Source organism: Dioscorea cayenensis, chromosome 6 (assembly GCF_009730915.1).
Source record: "Dioscorea cayenensis subsp. rotundata cultivar TDr96_F1 chromosome 6, TDr96_F1_v2_PseudoChromosome.rev07_lg8_w22 25.fasta, whole genome shotgun sequence".
Classification (NCBI taxonomy): domain Eukaryota; kingdom Viridiplantae; phylum Streptophyta; class Magnoliopsida; order Dioscoreales; family Dioscoreaceae; genus Dioscorea; species Dioscorea cayenensis.
The window spans coordinates 2218477-2236006 of NC_052476.1; the positions used below are offsets into that span (position 1 = coordinate 2218477).

The 17530-nt window shown below is 31.3% G+C and overlaps 1 protein-coding gene across 1 annotated transcript; it reads left to right on the top strand.

The window, feature by feature from the left end:
* The first annotated feature begins 14276 nt into the window (after nucleotides 1–14276).
* LOC120262943 (ABC transporter G family member 1-like) lies at nucleotides 14277–17530 on the top strand. The gene is made up of 8 exons (XM_039270861.1): nucleotides 14277–14524; nucleotides 14632–14711; nucleotides 15362–15826; nucleotides 15925–16011; nucleotides 16094–16222; nucleotides 16329–16520; nucleotides 16598–16684; nucleotides 16774–17530. The coding sequence occupies exons 1-8, from the start codon at nucleotides 14293–14295 to the stop codon at nucleotides 17461–17463; spliced, it is 1962 nt and encodes a 653-aa protein (XP_039126795.1). The 5' UTR covers nucleotides 14277–14292; the 3' UTR covers nucleotides 17464–17530.

Below are 17530 nucleotides of genomic sequence, written 5' to 3' on the forward strand. Positions count from 1 at the left end.
CATATCTCAGCCGCTTTTGCCCCATTAAAAAAAATGTGATGTGGAAATTTTAAATATCTCAAATTCAAATCCCGCTGAACTCATGTGGATGCTGGCTTCAAGCTCAAACCCCACATCATTAAGTGAGGATGCATCAATTGGATGATCAATTGATTCAATTTTCAGCTTTTATGCATTATCTTTGTTAAATGTGTTGATCTTGTTTGTTAAAAAATAATAATAAAATTAAAAATTTGGACAAAGCATGGGGGCTAAAAATGATGTAATTAAGAATATATATATATATATTCACGTATAAAACCTTTGATTTTCACGTATAAAACCTTGATTTTTTAAACTAGATATTATTAAGTATTAAATAACAAAGTGAAATGTTGCATTGTTACATATAAATATACAATATGCTTTACATATGCAAACTAATTTTTTAAAATTTTAACTTGTATGTATACCATAGAGCTGTTTAATCACAATTTTGTATTATACTTTTTAATAAATAAATATAAATGTTAGAATTATATAAAAAAAAGCATCTCAATGTATTTCAAAGTTAAATCAAAATTATCTCCATGGAAACATTTAAAAATTATAAATTTATAAAAATATATCTTAATAACTATATATTGATCAATATAAAATATTTATTTCTAATATCATTAAAAATTCTGATAATAGAATAATTAATAATTAATATTAAATTGTAAAAAAATAATTTGAAGTTGGGAATCTTTTTTAATGCAGCGGTGAGCCAAGCTTATGCTTACCAACTCACTAACATACTGATTTGTCGTCACACGTCGTTGTGATTTTCCCATTTTGCCCTTGCTTAGCTGGCAAATCCGGGCCCGGTAACGAAGGCACAGTGATAAGAGATCACAACTAACAGGTATGGCTCTTAACGGATCCGGTTCTTATCGGACCCAATCATGTGATGGATTTTTTTCTCGTATAACTCCCTGAAGTTTTCCTTATTTATATACAACTCCTCTTCACTTGTTCAAAGAAAAAGTTTTACAAAATTTAATCATTCAAGTAAATATATTAATTAATTTAAAAAAATACTAATATTATTTAAAAAAATTTAGTAATTATAAAATTAAAATTTTAATGGAACATATTATTATTATTATTATTATTATTATTATTATTATTATTATTATTATCTATACATTCTATTAAAGTAATGTATAATCTACTCTGAGAGCATTTTAAGTAGGGGTGTATTTGAGCCAAGCCGTTCGTGAGTGGCTCAGTATTCGGCTCGATAAGAGCTCGTTTGTGTTCAGCTCATATTGTAAACGAGCTAGGCTTGAACATCATTTTCAAGCTCGATTAATAAATGAGCCAAGCTTGAGCAGCCGAAAGCTCGGCTCGTTTTGGCTCGCGAACAAGCTCGTTTATAAGCTCGGTTGTGAGCTTGTTTGTATGTATGTATGTATGTATGTATGTATATTAAGGTGTATATATGACTATGTCGTTGTTGCCAATTTGAGTCACACATATAGAGCTCTAAACTACTATTCGAAGGCTCAGCTCGTTAAAAACTTAGGTCAGCTAGTTTATTAAGTTAAATGAGCTCATAAGATAAACGAGCTAAGCTTGAACACCACCAAGCTCGCCTCATTAAATCTTTTGAACAACTTGTTCATTGTATAATTAAAAGCTCGTTTATAGTATCATTTTCTAATTTTATTTGTAACAATCACTAATATAATCATTCATATATAGTGTCATGAACAAGCTTATTTACCGGATCGTTAATAATATCGGAAAAAATATTTATAGATAGTTACATCACAATGTTTATTTTGTTATTATTGTAATTATTTGTTAACTTATTTAATTAAGATTTTAAGAAGCTTGAACTCAAACCTTAATGATTTGATAAACAAGCTTAAATTATTTTTTTAATCCTCAAACTAAAATCGAGTTGAGTCACACGTGATAATAATTCATTAAATAAGCTTTAAATGATACTTTACTAAATAAAAGAATAGTCAAGCCTTAATTAAGCTCACGAGCCAAAGATTAAGCTTTGAATTTTCTTAACAAGTTGAACTCGAGCATGAAGCTCAAAATAAACTTGATTAGAGCTCGAGCTCAGTTAAAATAGTAACGAGCCAAGCTTGAACATAAAAAATGAAGCTCGAAGAAAGCTCGGCTCGAGCTCAAGCTCGATTAAATAGTAACGAGCCAAGCTTGAACAAAGCAAAGCTCGGCTCGGCTCGTTTACAGGCCTAATTTTAAAGAACAATTTTAATTTTTTTAAATAACATTTAAGTTTTTATTTATATTACTTATAATATTAATAATTGAAAAACATTTATTACACCTAATTATTTATGTAATAAATATCCATAAGACCTTTGAAATCCAAGTATAAAATAGTTTCTATGGTAGAAGTTATTTAAATATATTATTTTATACATGACATTGCCTCAAAACTCTTCACAAAATTTTAAAATCTTCGATGCGAAGCCGGGAAAAATACCTAGTTATTATTATCTTTAGAGAAAAATAATAAGACATCCCTCCCAATGTTCCAATTTTATAAAAAAAATCTCTTATAATTTTCATATTATTATTATTTTTTTTTTGAGAAAGGCGACAAGCGCCGGAACCCAGGGACGAACACGTGGGGAAGCCGCGGTCACCACCGAACCGTGCCCTCACCTTGCGCGAGATGGGGATCGAACTCAGGGAGCCACGCTCAACACTAGAGGTGAACACCCTACACAAGGGACCCGATGCCAATAGACAAAATGGTCATTGGCAAAATTTTCATATTATCAAAATAAACTAGTTTTAAAATTATTTATTTTAAATTAAAATACATTTAAAATTATTAAATTATCCTAGCCTTATTCATCAGCGAGCTCACCCTTGCATAAATATGCCTATGCTCAAGCGTTAGAAATACAAGCTTTGGCAGGCTTTGGCAATTGCAAAATAAGGATATTTTTTATATTTAAAATTTATTAAAATAATAAAGATTAAAGTGAAAAAAATAAAAAAATAAAATAAGGACGGAAAGATTTGAAAAAATGGACTCATCATGAAAGTTAAACTTTCAAAGAACGATAAGTAATTTTCCATGTCATCATCATCATTAATTTTTATTATTATTGATCATATCACACATGACTAGACATGCATTTATTTTAATAAACTTATTTATCGAAATTTTAATAAGATGGATGAAAAACTTAAATTTGTAAAAATAGTATCAACTTTATTAAATATTTAGTACGAATGCAAAGAGAATTTGGGCTCTATATCCGGCCGGGCCAAGCAAAATGGAGCTTTTTCTTGTTACTATACTTACACGCGCGCGCGCACACACACACATATATATATATATAGTAGAACAACCACTATTAAATGTAGTGGATTGTTACTTGAATAATGCATGAGCAGAACTACGATCGAATCCTTGAGTCTACAGCATTGTTGTAGTAGCTCGGTTTGGTTTCTGAAAATATTCCTAACATGCATGTCATAATACTCTAATCGCTCCATGTGACATTTATCAAAGTTAATAAATTATTAAGAGATTAATTAAGTCATTATAACTGGTGCACCATCAAACTTATCTATATCCCTTAAGTACTTATGGGTTGTTATTGTCCCTTTTGTTAAAAAAATAAAATATAAAATAATATAATACATAAAAATTGTTTTTACATAAGGTGAATTAAAAATAAGATAATTTAAAGAAAAAAATATTCGTTTTGTATTAATTTATTCTTGCAAATATAATAAAATATAATAAAATATAATAAACAAGCTTTAAAGTGAGTGTAATAAATATCACCCTCATCATTTCACTCAAGACTCACGGATCGACCAAAGGACAACCTAAGATGTTTGACAAATCAGTTCAAGCCTGATCCAAACAAAGCTTGAATTGGATATGGATATCATTTCACTGGCCGGCCCTTTTGGACTTTTTTTTACAGATCCAATGAGCTGACCCATTAGATTTATTATTAAATATTAATAATAAGAATTTTAAAAAAAAATATCACAAAGAATATACAATAATAGAATGAGCAGATGCCAAATTAGTTGGGATTTACTCATATTTTAGTGATGCAATATTTTCTCAAGTGAAAAATATAATAATACTAATCAATTAATAAAATTATTGATGGATATTTATATTTATATTTTTTATTTTTTAAATCATCACAAAGATTAATTAAGTAAAGTTAAAAAAAATAACAATAGACCAATTCGTGTCAAATATAATGGGCCGATCATAGCCCGATCCAATAATTAATCCAAAAAACCAAGCTCATGAGTTGGGTCATAGGGTTTCATATTTAAAATTTGGGCTGACCCTGTCTGACCCAAACTATTCATCCAACCCAGTTCGAATTTGGGCTAGGCCAAAGCCTAAATTTTCTGCGGTGGGTCAGTCCGGCCCGGCCCAATGATGACAGTGAAATAAATATACAAGAGAAACTCTCAATTGAAAAAGGAAGCCCAAAACAACTTTTATTTGTTTTATATGACATTCATTTATCTGAGTTTAACCAAATTTAATTCAAACCATGCAAGATTCAATATTTAATATATATGTATATGTATATGTATATATATATATATAAACATATATAAAGTTTAAAATATTAATAATATTAATATTAATGAACATCAATTATTTATTATAAATATAAAATGTATTTTTAAAATATTTAATTTTAATTAATATTAAACATTTATCTCTTACTTTCAATCTTGATTTAAAAAAAATAGCTTTTTTCTTACAGAAGGTATATATTGTGCGCTTAAACACCATCTTTAAAAATAAATTTTTTGGGTTGTAAAAAATATTTGAATTAAAAAAAATAGTATTTTAAAACCGGTGCGGACGGTTCCATTGGCTTTAATATTTTATTCACTTTTACTTTTTTTTAATGAAATTATAAATTTTGAATTAGTACTTTCATTCTATTTTTTATTTTAAATAACTATTTATTATTTTTTATATCAACAAAATCATAGTGGCAGATTGAACCTATGAAATTTATTAAACAATGAACAATCCATTTCACCTAGTTAAGGTCTAATAGACTATTATCATTATTATTATTATTATTATTATTATTATTTTTCCATGATAAGTAGGTAACATATTTATGTCAATTGTCAATGTATTTATTACTGAACAGTAAATAAAAATATTTATTATGCATTTAAACAAATTAAACATCCGATAATTTAAACATCATAAACAGTGTAAATTTGGAATATGTCCTGTCAATCAGATTCAAGATGTGCATTCGCAGAGACATTTCTGGAAGAAGTCAGGCCAAATCCATCAAATTTAAACACAATAATCATAATATATTTATTATTAATTAAAGTATTTTTAAAGTTGTCGAAAAGGAATATATATATATACAACAAATTATAATATATATATATATATATATTAAAATAAAAACATGTCACGTCAAAAATGTACACAGATATAAAATTAATACATAAACACATATATGCTCTTCCCATGTATAAACTGAGATTCCAATCAACCTCTTCTGTATGATACAAATGTCTTAAACAGAAGACTCGATACTATTAGACTAAAAGATCGTTAGCATTTGCATTTTATTTTCAATCTAGTATTGTTTGATTTAGTGAGTTATCTATATTTATAAAAAAAAAATTCGTCATTTGTATATTAGAAAATAAAAATATATATGGTTGAGTTGGGATTGTAAGGAAGAATTGATAATACAATAATATATTACAATAACTTTCAAATATATTTTTCAATATTATTATTTAAAATACAAGATAAATAAAATTATTATTCCATAGATACACAGTAACACTGGTTGATTTTTTTAAAATTATTATTTTAGTTTTTTAATAACAAAAAAATCATTAATTTTATTAAAAAAATTATGTTAATATTATATTACAATACAACTTTTTTTTTTTGAAAAAAATAAATGCTATATAAATCAGGAGTGTGTCATGTCATCCAAGCTTATAAGCCCTCACCTAATAATAATATAGGATTTAAGTAGTAAACTCGCATCCATAACTGAAAATATCTTTTTATCATTGCATTTAGTGAAATTCAAACTCAAAATTTTTTAAACATCTCACATTCATTTCTCATAAATTTGATGTCCCATAGACTATAAGTGGTTTGGAACAACTATTAAATTTTCAGTGTCCCACAATTTTAACAAAATAATATATACAAGTGTAAAGAGTTGTGGACCCAAATGATGCAAGAGTGGGGGACCCAAATGATGTATGCATCTTGAGAGCAACATATGTTAAACAATGAATTGCCTAATATAAATTTTTGTCGTACCAATCAATCGTGGCCACAAAAAATAGTCTAAATTTTGGTTACAAGTTAGCTACTTCAAACATGCATCTATTTGTATTGTTGTGAATGCGTGGTGGCTGCCAAAGAAAATGCATGTAAGGCCAAAAATTAGGTAGAAGTTGCAAGTTGCAACAAATAAATATAGGAGTTTATTTTTATTTTTATTTTTTGTTGGCATTATTGTTGAATGGAAAATCAAATCAAAACATTTATGAAAGTCGACAAAAGGAAATATAAAAGATACTCCTTAATTATGAGATATCTTAATCAAAACGAACAATCAAAACTCTAATTCTGTTAACAAAAAAACATGACTAATTATAACATTTAAAAAATATTTTCTAAAAATAATAAAAAATGTAGAGTACTGTTAAATAAATAAATATATATATATATATAATGCTGTCGTTCAATATGTTTATAAACATTTTGATATATGAACAAAAAGACATTGATTTTTTTTCTCTTAATGTAGGTAAGATTAAATGAAAATACATTTGCATTCAAGGATATTATTATATGAATTAATTTCAACCAGTCAAATATTCACAATTAAAACAAATCTAATTAGAAAAATAAAATTTGGGGTTTTACTTTCATCCACTAAAAATTATTTATTTATTTTATAGCAAAACTGAACTTGATCATTTCACGAAATCTAGAACATATATATGGAGGGACTTAACTTGTATATCTTAATTCAATTTGTCTTTAAATTAAAAAGCCTAGGTAACATACATAAAAAATTTAACCAAAATAATTAAAATTATTAAAATATTATTTACTTCTCGGCCTCATATTTATATATTACTTTTCTACATAACCCCTAAATTTACTATATTTAAATTTTGATTTATTAAAATTATTTTCATAATTTTTCCAGTCTATTTTCCGTGTCTCATACTTAAGTTACACTTAAGTTGAAAACAATGATATGACTAATAAAACAAATAAAATTAGTAATATATATATATATATAAACAAAAACGACGACTACGTAGTCTATTTTCCATGTCCTATATTTAAGTTAAAAGCAATGATATGACTAATAAAACAAATAAAATTAGTAATATATATATATATATATAAACAAAAACAACGACTTCTCTGTCTATTAGTGCAAAATTTTTGTGTAAAATATTTATAATTTACCAAAAAAATTGATTTATGTTAAGAATATATATGTTATAAATGTAAAGATAGTAATAAGAATAGAGGTCAGGAGTATTTACTAGCCCAAAAACCCCGAAGAATTAAATTCTTCTTCTTCTTCTTCTTTTATTTCTATCTCTTCTCTATATCCAATTTACAAAAGAATGGGGGGTATTTATAGGGTTACAAAAGTTGAATGAGCGGCAGGGATCGATTTGATCCAACGGTCCCAAAAATACCTCAGTTGGTGGAATAGTAGCATCTGATGCACGCTCACATGCTGTTACCCGTCGATCGCTCACGGTGAAGTCGATGCATTACGGTGATTTTTCTACGATAATATTACTACAGTAGGCATCCATTAAAATATTTGTTTATAACACTCCCCTTGGATGCCTACGACGAAAGCGATACGCTCGTTAAAAACCTCTAGAAAAACCCGGTGGGATAAAAACCTAGCTAAGGAAAAAGAGTACACTATCCTGGCGCATTTGAGGGTTCTTGCCTCATTAAAAAAACCTTGCCTCGGAAAAAAACCCATTGGGACAAAAACCTTGGCGAAGGGAAAAAGAGTATAGTCTCCCCCTCAAATAAATAACTTTTAACTCATATCAGAAGTACTTACATCCTTAAGTCTTCTCATCCCGATTTTGTATATAAGTCTTTGGTGAATGCACTTAGGAAGTGATTTTTGTGAATAGATCGACCTGATTCTCACCTTTGGATTGAATCTTTTTGAACTTCTATAACGCCTTCTTCTCGGAGATCATGAGTGTAGAAAAAAATTTTTGGTGATATATGTTTCGATTCATCACCTTTAATATAACCTCCTTGTATTTGAGAAATACAAGCATTGTTGTCTTCATAAATTCATCGTAGCATTTGTTATTTACTCGATGGTAATTTGCAGGATGACTGTATATGCCCAATCATAGATCGTAACCATTGGCATTCACGACTTGCTTCATGAAGAGCTATAATTTCAGCATGATTTGATGAAGTAGCTGTAAGAGTTTGTTTTGTGGAACGCCATGAGATAGATTTGTACCATTGTAAGAAAAACATGTATCCGATCCCGAGATCGCCCTTTGTGAGGATCGAGACGGATACCCAAACGATCAGCAAAACACCGTGAGGTTGGATGAAGATTCTTGTCGATAGAATAAACCCATATCTCGTAGTTCCTCGTAAATAACGTAGCACATCTTTTTACTCCTTTTCCGGTGTCTTGGCGTCGGTGTAGAATCGTATCTCGCTAGAAGATTTACTGCAAAAGCTATATACTGGTTCGGTATTATTTGCAAGGTACATTAATGCACCGATTGCACTTAAATATGGAGTTTCGGACCAAGAATGATCTCTCCTTCTTCCGGTGGGCGAAATGGATCTTTCGAACATCAAGAGTTCGGACGACCATTGAGCGTACTCGAGTGGATAAGCTTTCTCCATATTGAATCTCTTCAGAGACCTTTTTCAGTATAGGTTGATTGATGCACAAATATTCCCCGAGGATAAATGCTCGATTTGTATACCCTAGGCGAATTTGGTCTTTCCCAAATCTTTCATTTCAAATTCTTTTCTCAGATATGATGCTGCAATTGCAATTTCAGGAGGAGTACCTACAAGATTTAAATCATCCACATATACTGCTATCACAACAAAACCGTTAGTATAACTTTTAATAAACACACATGGACATATACTATCATTTTGGTATCCTTCTTTTATAAGATATTCACTGAGACGGTTATACCACATCCGTCCAGATTGTTTTAATTAACCCATAAAGAGATCTCTGTAATTTAATAGAGTATAAATGATGATTATTTGTAATGTTTGTTTTTCTATATCCTTCGAGGATTTTTCATATATATGTCATTTTCAAGTAATCCATACGGATATGCTTTGTGACAACATCCATCAATCTGCATATCTAATTTATTACTCACGCTATGGCAATTAAAAAAATCGAAAAGTAATTCCATCCATTACGAGGAGAATATGTCTCTTCATAATCAATTCCGTGCATTTGAGAAAAACCTTGAGCAACCAGTCTTGCTTTGTATCTCATAATTTGATTATTTTCATTCCTTTTTCTAACGAACACCCATTTATAACCGACTGGTTTTATCCCTTCTGGTGTTGGCACTATCGGTCCAAACACCTCACATTTTGATAGGGAATTTAGCTTCACTGGATAGCTTCTTTTCCATTTTGGCCAATCATTTCTTTGTCGACATTCTTCAATAGATCGTGGCTCGGATCATTATTAGTATTTATTTCTATATCTCAGTAGCCACATTGTAGATGAATATATCATTTATTTTCGGTCCTCATGCCGATTCAATCTTTGACCATCATCTACATAGCAAATTGAATTTTTCAACATTTTCGTAAATATCATCCCCCATCGACTCTTCATTAACTTGTTCGAGGGTTTTTATAATTTCCTCCCTTTTCACATGGGAGATCCTTCTCTTTATTTTTTTCTCGCTTCCTTTTTCTAGGAGTCGAATCTTTGGCACCAATCGTCTTCCACGCTTTTTGTCGTGGTTTATTTTTCTACTTGATTTTTTTCTTTCAATGGATTCTTAGGAATCTCAATTCTCAGCAGGAGCATCGCGACTGAGTATATATGATTTGGTTACCGGTTTTGTATCGATGAATGCATCGGGTATTTCATTTGCAATATTTTTGCAATTTAATGATCCTTTAACTTCAAGTTCACATTCATTTGCTGCGAGGATCATATGTATGTAATCTTGATGCATTCCAATCAATTTATTTTAGCTCATTTTGAGTAATCATTTCTCCCCTAACGCAGGGGAAGACAGATTCATCAAAATGACAATCCGCAAATCTTGCAAAGAAATACATCCTCATTAATGGTTCTAAATATCGTATAATCAAGGGAATCATAACCAACATATATACCAAGTCTCGCGTTGTGGACCCATTTTTGTACGATTTGGTGGTGGTATTGGCACATACATCGCACAACCAAATATTCTTATATATGAAATATCAGGCTCTTTACCCATAACAAGTTGGTGTGGTGAATATGTATTACATGCAGTTGGGTCGGATCCAGTATTAAAAGCTCGCAGCGATGCAAAAATAGCACTGACCCTACGCACTTGTAGGCGCTTCGTCCCTTAATAACATCGACTGGCAATAATCTGGAGTCTTTTAATTAATGACTCCGCTAACCCATTTTGGGTATGTACATGAGCTACTCGTACGCTCAACATGTATTCCAACCGCCATACAATAATCATAAAATGATTTTTGATGAAAATTACCAAAGCATTATCAAGATCGTAATCGTCTTTTATGGGATAATCCGGAAATTGTGCTTTTAAACCCCGATAATTTGTGCCAATAACCTCTGCAAATGCTACATTCCTCGTAGATGCTAGTGAAACATGGGACCATCTAGTCGATGCATCGATTAAAACCATAAAATACCTAAATGGTCCACATGACGGATGTATTGGTCCACAAATGTCTCCTTGTATTCTTTCTAAAAATTTAGGAGATTCACCAGTCACATATGTCTCCTTGTATTGGTCCACAAATGTCTCCTTGTTATAGAAGGTCTGGTTATTAGCTTTCCCATTGAACATGCTGAACATGCATATTCATTATGTGTTAGGATTTTATAATCCTTCAGATGAGTGTCCATGAGAACTAGTAATAATCCGCGCAACATAATAGCACCCGGATGTCCAAGTCTTTCATGCCATATTTTAAATATCTCTGGGTCATTAACCTTCCCGGGTTAATACCGTATGTGATTCCATCACTTTAATACGCAGTAAAATATAATCCCGAGGATATACGTGGAAAGCTTTCAAGTACACGCTTTTGGCATGAAATAACTTGTGTAATATAAAGATATTCTTTTTCCTTCCTTATCAACCGCCTCTAAATGATATCCATCGAGACGTATATCTTTAAAAGCTTAAAAAGGTTCCTCCCTAGACTTAGGGGAATAGAGAGCATTTTTTTCATCCGCAAGGATGTTCCATTTGGCAACATCAATCGCCGCTTCCGTAACCTTCAACCGTGTCCGATGACCCCGCTATTGTGGCTATACATGCCTTTCTCATTGATAAGGATATAAAATATATTTTTCTAGTCAAAATAGTATCGCTTTGTCCCGCAATCAATAATGCATTCATCATCACCATATTCTAACAAAAACAAAAAGAAAAACATAATTTAATAAAAAAACATAAAGACATATTACAAAACTAGTCTATAAGGAAATTTGACATATCTAAATATGTATTTTCAGTTACATTTAAATTATTTATGGAATTATCCTCAATTGGATCAACTATGGGGTTGTTAGCAAAATTTGTCTCAATATCTTTACCTTTCTTGTTTTTAAGTGATTCTTGGTAAAGATGGACAAAATGTTTTGGGGTCCTGCAAATTCGGACCAACGACCTTCCGTGCCACAACGATAGCATGTATCTTTCTTTGTCTCTAACCCCATCTTGTGGGTTTGTTGCTTCTGTTGATGTACATCAATTCTATTATCGCGTGGTCCGACATTATTTCGCCCCCACCACGACGCGCGTAGTCCCCGACCACCATAATTTCCTCGCCCACCGCGGTTTTTAAAACTAGCAAGCGCGACCACGCCCATCTTCTTTGCCCAAAATTAATTCTACGGCGATGGTGCTCGATCCGTATGGTCGAGATCGATGATTCCGCATCAACATTCATTGCTTTTGCTCCGCCACAAGGAGACAAGAAATTAATTCGGAGAATTTTGTAAAAATTCTTTTTCTATATTGTTGTTGTAATATAACATTTCGCTACGTGAAATGTTGTAAATGTTTTCTCGAGCATCATTCCTTCCGCATCGCTTTCTCCACGAGACGAAGCATCGAAACAATTTTTAAATAGCTCGGAATTATATTCTTGCACGCTTTTAAAATCTCGAAACCCCGAGGGCTCGACCAATCATTGCGTGCTTTGGGCAAGTAGACCATTCTCGAGATGTTCAAATCTCTCTTTCGTGGATAACCACAATTCCCCGTGGATCCCTCAATGGTCAAGTATTCATTCTTCGTGCCATCATCAATATGATGCCTTATAAATATTAAGGCCTTCACTTATTATCACTAGGCTCATTATATTAGCCCTCAATCGCTTTTACTCGTGTTTCTTGCTTTCAGATGGAGCTTGATATCGAGGCTTCAGGATATATAATTGCTCCCCGAGATTTGAAGGGCCTCAAATTCTCTTTTTGCAATATTTGTCATTTTCTCTTCAAAATAATAATACAGCATGTAATTAGAATAGAGAGTACAGAATAAAATATAAAGCATTTATACTATTCATATATACGGGACTGTTCATGTATGATACTATTCATGTATACGGTACTGTTCATGTATACGGTACTGTTCATACGATGCAATTATTGCAGCATTGGGAATTAAAATTTGTTTGAAAGTGATTATAAGTTAAAAGGAAAGAAGAAGTAAATATAGGGGAGAGAAGAAAGTAGAGGACCGCCGGAGAAAAGTCGGCCGAGTTGCCGACGGAGAAACTCGAAGGGGCCGGCGGAGTAGAGAGAAGGGCGACGGAGAAGAGAAAAAGGGCCCGGCAGGTTTTTACCTGATTTTGTCAACGATCGCCGGGATCGGAGGGTCGCCGCGAAGAAGATGATGCTTGCTAATTTGGATTTGATGGAAAACCTTATTATAATAATAATATTATTGTTTTTCTTGTTTATTTTAAAAGTACTGGCAATATTAGCCTCAATGGCTTTAGTACTGTATGTTTTTTATGTATGCTTCTAAGAAAATGTTATGTATTGTTGACTGAATAAAATGTATGGTTTACTAGTATTATATTACCTGTCGATCCTTCCCCGTATTCGATGTTAGAAATGGATTCCACATATATAACATATATATTAGATGAGTCAAAGAAAATTAAAAATCATATGAGCAAATTCGTCTTGATAACGTGTTAAGAATATATATGTTATAAATGTAAAGATAGTAATAAGAATAGAGAGGCAGAGTATTTACCAAAAACCCAAAAACCCTGAAGAATTAAGTTCTTCTTCTTCTTTCTTTTTTTATTTCTCTCTTTTCTTTCTCTTCTCTATATCCAATTTACAAAAGAATGGGGGTATTTATAGGGGTTCTGAAAAGTTGAATGAACGTAGCGGATTGATTTGATCCAACGATCCAAAAATACCCCTGGTCGATGGAATAATGAATGATCTGAGCCGATCGCTACGAGTAGTTACCCGTCGATCGCTATGATAATTTTTCTACGAAAGAATATTGCTACAGTAGTCATCCATTAAAATATTTGTTTATAACAATTTACACCTTAAATCACGCAAAACAATTAAAGTACATGTGTGTGAGATTCCATAACAGTACACACATCTTGACGTGTTTTATTGGCATTCATGAACACACACACACATATATATATTCAGGCAAAATTGTCTAACTCGTGTTGCACATGGCCAACCAAAAAATTCAAGCATAGAGCTTTCATGCACGTACCGCACATGTGGCGCACAACCAATGCATGTCACAACATTAATCACATTAGAAACAATACACACCATAAATTCGTCCAATCTTAATTCCAAACAACATTATGATCACATATAATTTCCACAAGTTTATCAATTTATATAAATATAATTAAAAATAGAAAAAGAAAAACCTACTCAAAAACCCCTATAAATAACAAGAAGATCCACAAAGAAAAACTCAAAAGAAGCTAGAGGAAGAAAGATGGATGAGAGAGTGGATGTGGAGATGCATGAAGTGAGATCCAATGGATCAAGAGAGCATGAAAATGGAGTTCATTTAACTTGGGAGGACTTAACAGTGATGGCTTCAAATAGTAAAGGTGTTCATAGGATCATTCTTGATGGTGTAACTGGATATGCACAACCAGGAGAGATACTTGCAATTATGGGTCCCTCTGGTTGTGGAAAATCCACTTTGCTTGATTCTTTAGCAGGTAAAATATAATTATATAAGTTCGATTTATATATTTTTATGTTTATATGTTTATGTTTAGTAGTAAACAAGTCTATGTAATCAAAAGTTTTGGATTTATTATTACAGGAAGATTAGGGTCAGGGATGATACAAACAGGGAATATATTGGTTAATGGCAGGAGACAAACGTTGGCATTTGGAACTTCTGTAAGTAGGAAATAACATATCTATTAATTATATATATATATATATATACTTTTATTTATTTGAAGACTAAGAATTTGTTTGATATAATGTAAATTTGCCATGTATTTGGTCAACATGGCTGGCACGTTAAACATAGAAAGATTAAAAAAAAAATTATTCAAATTGTGAGGTTTTTAAAAATTAAAAAGGATGGAAAATGAAGTTAAAACTCACAAGTTCATGGTCATTATTATATTGTCTTATTTCAAGCTGAAAGTCTAAACTGATTGGAAAGAACAATATATATATATATATATATATATATTTATTTATTTATTTAATTATATGTACGGAAGTGAATTGTCTCCATCTTACCTACTCAAAAACTATCTTAAAGACTCAATATTTGTCTTCCAATATTCAAGTGGTTTTTAATCTTTAAGGAAAACATACAAAGGTTTACTTGTTTTTGTTTTCGTCTTTTTCTTTCTGTTGTTTTTTTCCTGTTGTTTTTGTTGTTGTATATGTTTGTTTTTGTTTTTGATTTTTTTTTTCTCAGTTTATTTTAATTTATTTTTTCTAATAAATTCATAATTTATCCATTTAAAAAAATATATATAAATGATTATTATTGTCTTTCAACTAAAAATTTAAATTGATATACATGACAGGCATATGTAACACAAGAAGACGTACTAATGACAACCCTAACAGTAAAAGAAGCAGTGTATTACTCAGCTCAACTTCAACTTCCACAATCCATGTCTCTATCAGAAAAAAAGGAGAGAGCAGAGATGACCATAAAAGAAATGGGTTTACAAGAAGTTATTGACACAAAAATTGGTGGAAGAACTTCTACAGGAATTAGTGGTGGACAAAAAAGAAGAGTGAGCATTTGCATAGAAGTTTTAACTAGGCCTCACCTTCTTTTCCTTGATGAACCTACTAGTGGTCTTGATAGTGCTGCGTCTTATCATGTTATGAAAAGGATCATACATTTAGCTCAGCATGAAAGAATCACTGTCTTGGCTTCAATTCATCAACCAAGCAGTGAAGTTTTTGAACTTTTTGATAACTTGTGCTTGCTTTCATCCGGGAAAACTGTGTATTTTGGAAGGACTAATTTTGCTGCTGAGGTAATTGATTAAGTTGAATTTTTTTTTTCTTCTATTATTATTCAAATTTGTTTCTTCAAATATATATAACTCATAATTTATTGATTTTTTCTATATAGTTTTTTGCTAGAAATGGTTTTCCATGTCCACCAATGAGGAATCCATCAGATCATTTCCTCAGAACAATTAACAAGGACTTTGATGAGGTTAGAACTTTTTATTTTCAAAATTATTATTAAATTTTAGTCTCAAGTGATGAGTAAAAAATTTGAATTATTTTTTTATTAGGAAACTGAAATTGAATGTGGTGAAAAACTGGTTGCAACAACTGAAGTTATTGATATTCTTGTTGATTCATTCAAGAAGTCAGATACTTGCAGAGAAACAAAGAGAAGAGTGGAACACATCTCCCATATGGTACTCATTGATTTTTATAGATTAATTAAATAAATATAAATATAAATTTGAATATATAAATCTATGTCTCTTTTCTAATTATATGTATATATATATGAATTTATAGGAAGGAGAAATTGTGAAGAGGGGAAGTCAAGCTAGTTTCATGACACAATGCAGTGTACTCACAAAGAGATCATGTGTGAACATGCACCGAGATTTAGGCTATTATTGGTTGCGTCTTGTTATATATCTTGTTCTATGCTTGTGCATTGGAACTATGTATTTCAATATTGATGATAGTTATGCTTCCATTCAGGTAAATATTGGTGAAATACTCCTCATATTATACAATAAGAATTTTGATCTAACTTAATTTCTTCGGTAAAATATTAGGCCAGAGGTTCGATGCTAATGTTTGTAGCCGGATTCTTGACTTTCATGTCCATCGGCGGCTTTCCTTCTTTCGTCGAAGACATGAAGGTTAGTATAGCTTAAAACAGTCTGAAAAAGAGAGGAAAATGAAATATCAACTCTTATTAATTTTTATGATGCACAAATGCTTAATACAGATATTCGGTAAAGAAAGACTAAATGGTCATTATGGAGTAACGGCATTTATAATCGGGAACACACTCTCTTCCATCCCTTACATCGGCATTGTATCAATCATTCCGGCAACTATCGCTTACTTCCTCGTCGGCCTCCAAAGATCAGCGGAACATTATTTTTACTTTGTCGCAGTGCTATATGTATGTATGATACTTGTCGAGAGTATGATGATGATCGTGGCAAGTATCGTGCCGGATTATCTAATGGGTATAATCACCGGCGCCGGAATTCAGGGTGTGATGATGCTTTCCGGTGGCTTTTTCCAACTAAGGAATAAAATACCCAAGCCAATATGGAGGTACCCTATATACTACATTGGCTTCCACACATATGCAAATGAAGGGTACTTCAAGAATGAGTTTTTAGGGATGAATTTCAAAAGAATGAATGGAGGGAAAATGGAGATTGTGAGTGGAGAGGATGTTATGAAGGATATTTGGGAGATGAATGTGAGTTATTCAAAGTGGGTTGATCTTGGAGTGTTAATTGGGATGGTGGTTTTCTATAGGGTGTTGTTCTTGATTATTATAAAGAGTGTTGAGAAAATTAAGCCAATTGTTAGGGGTTATGTTGCAAGAAGGGCAACAAACCAAGCAAGGCTAGTTATGGTTTTGCCTTCTAATATGTCTCCTCTTGGAGCTACTCCTTAAATACATATACATGTATATATATAAGGTAAGTTGTTTTCTTTTTTAATGAAACTATATTGGTTTTGTA

Excerpts from the sequence above, each read along its gene's own strand:
- LOC120262943 (XM_039270861.1), top strand. The coding sequence starts at position 14,293 with ATGGATGAGAGAGTGGATGTGGAGATGCATGAAGTGAGATCCAATGGA. Across the intron at positions 14,712-15,361 it reads CGTTGGCATTTGGAACTTCT|GCATATGTAACACAAGAAGA; the intron begins GTAAGTAGGAAA and ends TATACATGACAG. Across the intron at positions 16,223-16,328 it reads TGGAACACATCTCCCATATG|GAAGGAGAAATTGTGAAGAG; the intron begins GTACTCATTGAT and ends ATGAATTTATAG.